Genomic DNA, 7783 nt, shown 5'->3' with positions numbered 1-7783 from the left:
TTTTTTTTTTTTTTTTTTCTTTCAGAAAAATGAAAACCAAACTATAGGGTAGTATATATGTATAATGTCACTTTCATGGATTCATTAACATTTAACCATCGAGATTCCACTAACTTATGCAAAGAACCCTGTAGGCTGTAGCTCAATCACATAATTTGTTCACAAAAAAAAAAAAAAAAAAAAAGTGTGCTGTGGGGTCTTAGTCTGCCGCATGATACGGTAGGTTTTCTCCTTCAGATGGTAAAAAAGCGGTTCAGTTTTGAATTCTAACTCAAGAACTAGACCAATCCATTTGTACTCCACTGTTCTCAATCACTTCCCTGTTATTTCCTTCAATTCTTTCCTTTGCAAACAAGCAAGAATCCTCAAAGCTTTTGACCATTCCATTTTGTACTCCATTGTTCTCAATCACTTCACTGTTATTTCCTTCAATTCTTTCCTTTGCAAAACAAACAAAAATCCTCAAAGCTCTTGACCATTCAATTTGTACTTCATTGTTCTCAATCACTTCACTATTATTTCCTTCAAAAAATGGCTGAGGCTGTGGTTGGAGGAGCATTTCTCTCTGCTTTTCTCCAGGTTTTGTTTGACAGGATGGCATCGCATGAAGTACTAGAGTTCTTCAGCCGATGGAAGCTTAGTAAAGAACCACTGATGAGGTTGAAGACTTCATTATTATTTCTCAATGCAGTTCTCAATGATGCAGAGGAGAAGCAGATAAATAACCCAGTTGTCAAAGGGTGGGTTAATGAGATAAAAGATGCTGCCTTTCAAGCTCAGGACTTGCTGGATGAGATTGCGACTGATGTCTCCCGCAAGAAGTTGGAAGCGGAACTGAAGAGTAAGGTACAACTCTTCAACTTGACTACTTACAAGGAAATGGAACTTAAGTTAGAAGAGATTTTAGGCAGACTAAAATTTCTTGCAAAGCAAAGAGACCTCCTTGGTCTTAAAGAAAGTAGTGGTGGTGAGAAACCTTCACCAAAAAGGCCGACGACGTCTTTGGTAGAAGAATCTGCTGTATACGGCAGGGAGGGAGATTCGGAGGCCATAACTGAATTGTTGCTAGCAGATGATGGCAGTGGTTATAACATAGGTGTTATTCCCATAGTGGGCATGGGCGGTGTAGGCAAGACCACCCTTGCTCAGCTAGTCTACAACAAGGAGTCGGTGACGGAGCGATTTGATGTCAGAGCATGGGTTTGTGTTTCACAAGAATTTGATGTGCTTAGGATCACAAGAACTATTCTTGAGGCAGTCACTTCCTCGACAGGTGATACGTACGACCTAGATCTACTCCAAGTTAGGCTGAACAAGAGTCTTCTGGGAAAGAAATTTCTGATTGTGTTAGATGATATTTGGAATGAGAATTACTTGGATTGGGAGGTCTTACGAACCCCATTCAAATCTGGGGCTAATGGAAGCAAGGTAATCTTGACAACACGTAATGAAACTGTTGCGTCAATTGCACGCACAGTTCGAACTTATCATTTGAAGCCATTAACCGAGAAGGATTGTTGGTTATTATTTGCAAAACATGCATTTGGCAACAGAGATTCTACGGCGTATCCTAACTTGGAACTAATTGGGAAGGAAATTGTGCAAAAGTGCAAGGGCTTGCCTCTAGCAGCAAAAACTCTCGGGGGTCTATTACGGCTGAAGTTCGACCCTAAGGAATGGGTGAAGATATTGGAGAGCAGTATTTGGAATTTCTCAGACTGTGAAAGCAATATTCTTCCAGCTCTCCGGTTAAGTTACCATTTTTTACCTTCACATCTGAAGCCATGCTTTGCATATTGTGCAATATTTCCTAAAAATTTCAAATTTAAAAAGGAGCAATTAGTGCTCTTATGGATGGCAGAAGACTTTTTGCTGCATCCTAAAAGAGAGAATTTGGAAGAGATTGGTGTTGCATATTTCAATGATCTAGTATCTAGGTCATTCTTCCAACGGTCAACTGGTTTTCATACAAGTTATGTTATGCATGATCTTTTGAATGAGTTAGCTCTGTTTGTTTCGGGAGAATTTTGTTTTAGAATGAAGGCTTGCAATTCATATGACTTGTCAGCAAAGACACGTTATTTTTCATATTCTAGGACGAAATTTGATGCCTATGAGAAATTTGAAGCCCTTCATGGAGCCAAGGGTTTGCGAAGCTTCCTACCATCAAATGTGTCGGTACAATCTGGATGTTTAAGTACTAGAGTTATACTCCACTTATTACCCGAACTGAGAAGCTTAAGGGTACTATCACTATCTCACTACTGGAATTTGACACTATTGCCAGACTTGATTTGCAATTTGAAACAGTTAAGATATTTGGACATTTCTCACACTGCAATCAAAGTATTACCTGATTCAGTGTGTACTCTATACAATTTGCAAACTTTGCTATTGTCATGTTGTCGTTCTCTCACTGAGTTGCCTGCCAACATGGGATGGCTAATTAACTTGCGTCATCTTGATATTAGGGGAACGAAGTTGATGGAAATGCCACTGCTAATGGGTAGGCTAAAAGGTCTCCAAACATTAACTTCTTTTATTTTGGGAAAAAATGGCGGTTCAGACATCAAAGAGTTGAGGGAGTTTCAGCAACTTAAGGGAAGCCTTTCTGTTTTGAAGCTGGAAAATGTTGTTGATGCTAGAGATGCTTTAGAGGCCAATTTGAGGGATAAGTTGCAATTGAATGAATTGGTGTTAAAGTGGAGTGGGGATACAAATGACTCCATAAAAGATCGAGTTATACTAGACCATTTGCAACCGCATGCAAACCTGAGAAAGCTTACCATTGAAAATTATGGTGGCACAATATTTTCAGACTGGTTAGGACATGCATCCTGCAATATCGTATCGGTCCGCATTTGTAATTGTAAGTATTGCCAATTCTTGCCACCTTTTGGTCAACTGCCCTCTCTGAAGAACCTCTCTATTGTGGGATTAGATGGAGTAGTGAATATTGGTACTGAGTTTTATGGGACTGGTGCTTCTAGGAGCGGGCCATTTGGATCGCTAGAAAGTTTGCGCCTCAAAAATATGTCAGAACTGCAGCAGTGGCTTCCTTTCACGGATGACAATGGAGGTGCAGTAGCTTTCCCTCGTCTCCGACAGCTTTATATACAAAATTGTTGTAACCTGACTAAGGGTCTTCCGGACAGCCTTCTTTCTTTAGAGACACTTGTGATTGAAAAGTGTCAGCAGCTGGTCGCTTCACTCCCACGTGTACCAGCCATACATGAATTGAAGTTACAGTATTGCAATAAGGTGTTGTTGAATGAGTTACCACCTCAAGTGCTAAAGTTCACAATTAGCGGGTATGATGCCTTGGTGTCCTTACCTATGGGTAACAACCACTGTCTTGAAGAGTTAGATGTCTCTGATTGTCCATCTCTCAGGTTGCTTCCTAGTATTGGCGAAGCAGATACACTAAAATCACTCAGTGTCAACAACTGTGGGAAATTAGTGTTTCCGATGCACCAATGCTATCCATCCCTTGAGAGTTTGTGCATGAGAAGCAGTTTCGATTCTCTTGTGTCCTTCCCATTGGAATTATTTCCAAAGCTGAATCATCTTGATATCCACGGATGTCAGAATCTTCATTCATTTTCGTTTCCAAATCAAGGACCGCTCCAGCATGTCTTACCTCTCAGAAGCTTACAAATCAATAACTGTTCCAATTTTGTATCCTTGCCTGAAGAGGGACTACCTGCTCCCAACCTGACCTGTTTCCGTGTTTATAACTGTTATAATTTGAAGGCACTGCCAGGCCAGATGCACACCCTGCTCCCATCTCTTCAGATTTTGAGTATACGTTTTTGTCCAGAACTTGAGTCATTTCCAGACGGGGGGTTGCCCTCCAGTTTAAATTCGCTTGAAATCTATTTTTGTAAAAAACTTGTCGCCAGCCGCATGGGTTGGGGTTTGCAAGGACTGCCTTCTCTTAGAAGCTTCTGTGTCAGGGGTAAATTTGAAATTTCAGAATCATTTCCAGAGAGGGAGCTGCTGCCCTCGTCTCTTACATCCCTAGAAATTTGGAATAATCCTCTTTTGAAATCTTTGAATGGTGATGAGCTTTATCTTATTGCACTAAAAAATTTGGGGATTGGCTGCTGCCTAAATCTTCATTCCATGCCAGAAGAGGGTTTGCCAACATCTCTATCTTTTCTGAGTGTCAAGAATTGTCCATTGCTGAAAAATCGGTGCCTAAGGGAGAAAGGGGAAGATTGGTCCAAGATAGCTCAGGTACCAGTCATAAAAATTGATGGAAAAGTGATTTAAATCTGAAGGGCTTAATTTCTACAGGAACCCCAGCTATTCAATATATCCAACTTCTTCTCAGGTACTCCACTATCTGTTAACTTGATTTACTATGATCCGGTGATTCCCTTTTTTTTTAATTTTTTATTGACCTTAACTAATGCTTTTTTTTGTGATCTTTGAATAACCAGGAGAAGCAGCGTTAGTGCTTTGTCTGGTCAGTAGAAAGTCGATAATTTTTTGTCTTTAAACTTGAAGCTTCCTATTCCTTTCACTTCGACTGAGAGAATAGAAATATGAAGGGAAGCAGCAATGAGGAAGAAATGGGGACGGGAGTGCTCCCCAATTTCAATATCATCTACCAGGTAACCGAATGGTGTAATATATTAGACAAAAAAAATAGTAGTAGTAGTAGTAATTGTTAATAATCTTAATTCAGGATTTCAAGAATGCTGTTACGGAGATAAAGTTGCTCAAATCCAACTCTATTGCTGCGCTCCAAATCCAAGAAGCCCTCCAATTCACTTCTCATTCTCTCTACCAAGGTCAAATAGTATTTCATTCTTTTACTTATTTGTGCTTGTTATATTGCCTTAATAAACAATTAAATCAAAAAAAAAAATTTCTAAATTATCAACTTCAACTTATGTCTTCTAGTGATCATTGCATAACTGGTAGCAGCAATGCTAGAGCTTTGTCTGTTCATAGAGGTCAATGAGTGATCATTGTATACTGGAAATGCTTGAGCTTTGCCCTGTCTCATTTTATGCCTACATTTCTTGACAACCCTTCGCAGGAAACTGACTCATATCTTCTGTACAAGTTTGAAGCCCCAATGATGATTCTTATTGCAGTGATATTAAAAGCTCTGGATACAAAAAGTCCCGGGTTAATGTAGGGCCTAATGAACAAACTTCATTTATTTTTCTTTTTAGGATAAAACCAACTAGCAATAATTGTGTTTATTGAATGTCTGCAGCTTTTGACTTAACATCAGACAGGATCTGGCTATGTGAACTGCAGTTTGAATATTGCAGAAAGAACTGTTGAATGGATGCAGGGGCGGAGGGAGGGGGGGCGAGGGGGGCACCTGCCCCCCTGAACTTTCACATGTTTTGACCCCCCCCCCCCCACCCCTCTCCTACAAAAAAAAAAAAAAAAAAAAAATCTCAATTAAGTGAATTCACGTTACTTTTTTCAATTTTTCTAGTAGTAGTAGACTTCTACTCCTAGTACAATTCTATATATAAAATTAATGAATCACACTTAGTAAACTTGATGGACTAGACAAAGCCACTTGTAGAATTTTTTTATGTGTCAAGTTTTTTTCTTGGATAGCCAACTTGAGACATACATTCATGACATGCAGTCCACTGAAGAGTTTTCAGCAGTTAAAAGAACTGGATAGCTTGCTAAAAGATGGTAAAAATGAAAAAGAATGTTTCATATCCATTGGTTTACTCATTAGTGACTTTGGCATTGATCTTACCAGTTACAATAGTTACTGTTGAAAGAGCTTTTTCAGTAATGAACATAATTAAAAATCAATTACGCAATCGAATAGGAGATCAGTGATGAATGATTGCTTAGTCACATATATTGAGAAAGATATATTCAAGACTATTGAGTGTGAATAAATCATGCAGCGGTTTCAAAATATAAAATATCTCCAAGGGCAATTGAGTAAAATAAGTTAGATGTGAAAAATAAATTTAAGTTTACATTTTATGTTAGATTCTGTATAACAATTACGTAATCATATAGTTGTTTACTTATTTTGTTATTAATACTGATTAATTTTTTTAGATTAATTTTTTACTTCTAATCTTGTCTTTTAATCTTGCCCCCCCTGACCTAAATTCCTGGCTCCGCCACTGAATGGATGGCCCTCAGGCTGCACAAAGGATGTACTTTAGAAGCTTGTGCCTCATACAAACTTGAATAGGCTACAGATCCATAATTATGGTGGCACAAGATTTCGAGGTTGGTTAGGAGATGATTCATTCTGCAATATTGTATCTGTAAGCTTTCAAAATTGTGAAAATTTCTGTATCTTGCTACCCCTTGGGAAACTACCTTCCCTGAAACACTTTTCCATTGAGGGTTTTGATGAACTAGTGGCTGTTGGTCCTGTGTTTTATGGGAACCATTCTCTTGCAGCTCAGCGGTTTCTATCTCTTGAAATATTAAAGTGTAGTTGGATTTCTGCATGGGAGGAATGGTGTTCTATCAGAGTTGAAGAAGAATTATAGCTTTCCCTTGTCTGCAAGAGCTTCACTTAGATGTTCTTTTGAAGTACCAAGATCAGCACAGAGCTTTGTTAGGTCTGCTAAAGTTATCAAATTTCTTAAAGCAGAGTTTCATGCAATTCTGCAGGTATGTTTTCATAGCTTATTGTTTGCTATACTTGACTGAGTATATTCCACAAACTTACTGATGATTTATTGGTTCTTATTGTGGACCATGCAAAATGAACAGTATCTGAGGCAATATTTCATCCTGTATATTTGATTGGGGATTAGCTTTTTACATCTTATTGCACTAGAAAAATTGGGGATTGGCTACTGTCCAAATCTTCATTCCATGCCAGAAGAGGGTCTGCTAACGTCTATATCTTTCCCGAGTGTCAAGGAATGTCCATTGCTGAAAAATCAGTGCCGAAGGGAGAAAGAGGAAGACTGGTCCAAGATAGCTCACGTACCAGTCATCAAAATTGATGAAAAAGTGATCTAAATATGAAGAGCTTAATTTCTACAGGAACCCCAGCTCTTCAATATATCCAACTTCTTCTCAGGTACTCCGCTATTTGTTAACTTAATTTACTATGATCCGGTGATACTTTTTTTTTTTTTTTTTGGTTCTTAACTAATTGTTTTTTATGATCTTTGAATAACCAGGAGAAGCTGCGCTAGTGCTTTGTCTGGTCAGTACAAAGTCGATGATTTTTTGTTTTTAAGCTTGAAACTTCCTATTCCTTTCACTTTGACGGTTCTCTCTCTCTCTCTCTCTCTCTCTCTCTCTCTCTCTCTCTTCTCTCTCGCCAATGCGACACAACTGAGAGAATAGAAAAATGGTGGGAAGCAGTGATGAGGGAGAAATGGACTTGGTGCTGCTCCCCAGTTTCGATCTCATCTACCAGGTAACCGTATGGTGTAATATATCATTGAGAGAGAGAATTGGTAATTGTTAGTAATTAGTAAGTTACCTGTGCGATGCACAGATAATGTTGTAATATTTTATATAAGATGATTTGAAGAATGTTGTATTTGTATTATAACATAATTGTTATAAACTCTTGTTAGTAATGAGTTCATCGTAAAAAACAACAATTATAAATTGCACACATATATCCAATATAATTATTCAATTGAAATAATGAGAAAAAAGTGAGAGGAATATTATAGAATAAAAGTTGATATAGAATGTGTCTTTTTCTTTCTCCTTAATTTTAAAACAACATACATATTTCAAACACCCACAGTTAATCACATCTACATCATTTACAAAGCCCACAAATCTACAACTTTTG

At 38.1% G+C, this 7783-nt stretch overlaps 1 protein-coding gene across 4 annotated transcripts; it reads left to right on the top strand.

Moving 5' to 3' along the window:
- The first annotated feature begins 284 nt into the window (after positions 1-284).
- Positions 285-7557, top strand: LOC112035956 (putative disease resistance protein At3g14460). Of its 4 annotated transcripts, none has more exons than XM_065765410.1 (7): positions 285-4336; positions 4446-4619; positions 4694-4799; positions 6148-6237; positions 6415-6630; positions 6733-7048; positions 7152-7557. In XM_065765410.1, exon 1 carries the CDS (start codon positions 532-534, stop codon positions 4273-4275), a length of 3744 nt encoding a protein of 1247 aa, XP_065621482.1. In that variant the 5' UTR covers positions 285-531; the 3' UTR covers positions 4276-4336; positions 4446-4619; positions 4694-4799; positions 6148-6237; positions 6415-6630; positions 6733-7048; positions 7152-7557. The 4 variants fall into 4 exon arrangements, with proteins under 4 accessions (XP_065621482.1, XP_065621481.1, XP_065621484.1 ...); XM_065765409.1 differs by having other exon boundaries at positions 6148-6275; XM_065765412.1 differs by lacking the exons at positions 6148-6237; positions 6415-6630; positions 6733-7048; positions 7152-7557 and adding exons at positions 5051-5148; positions 5234-5311.
- The last annotated feature ends 226 nt before the right edge of the window (positions 7558-7783 follow it).

This window comes from Quercus suber, unplaced genomic scaffold (genome assembly GCF_002906115.3).
Source record: "Quercus suber isolate HL8 unplaced genomic scaffold, Cork oak 2.0 scaffold_624, whole genome shotgun sequence".
Taxonomy (NCBI): domain Eukaryota; kingdom Viridiplantae; phylum Streptophyta; class Magnoliopsida; order Fagales; family Fagaceae; genus Quercus; species Quercus suber.
Note: the sequence above shows the minus strand (reverse complement) of the source record. Positions and strands in the feature narration are given on the sequence as shown.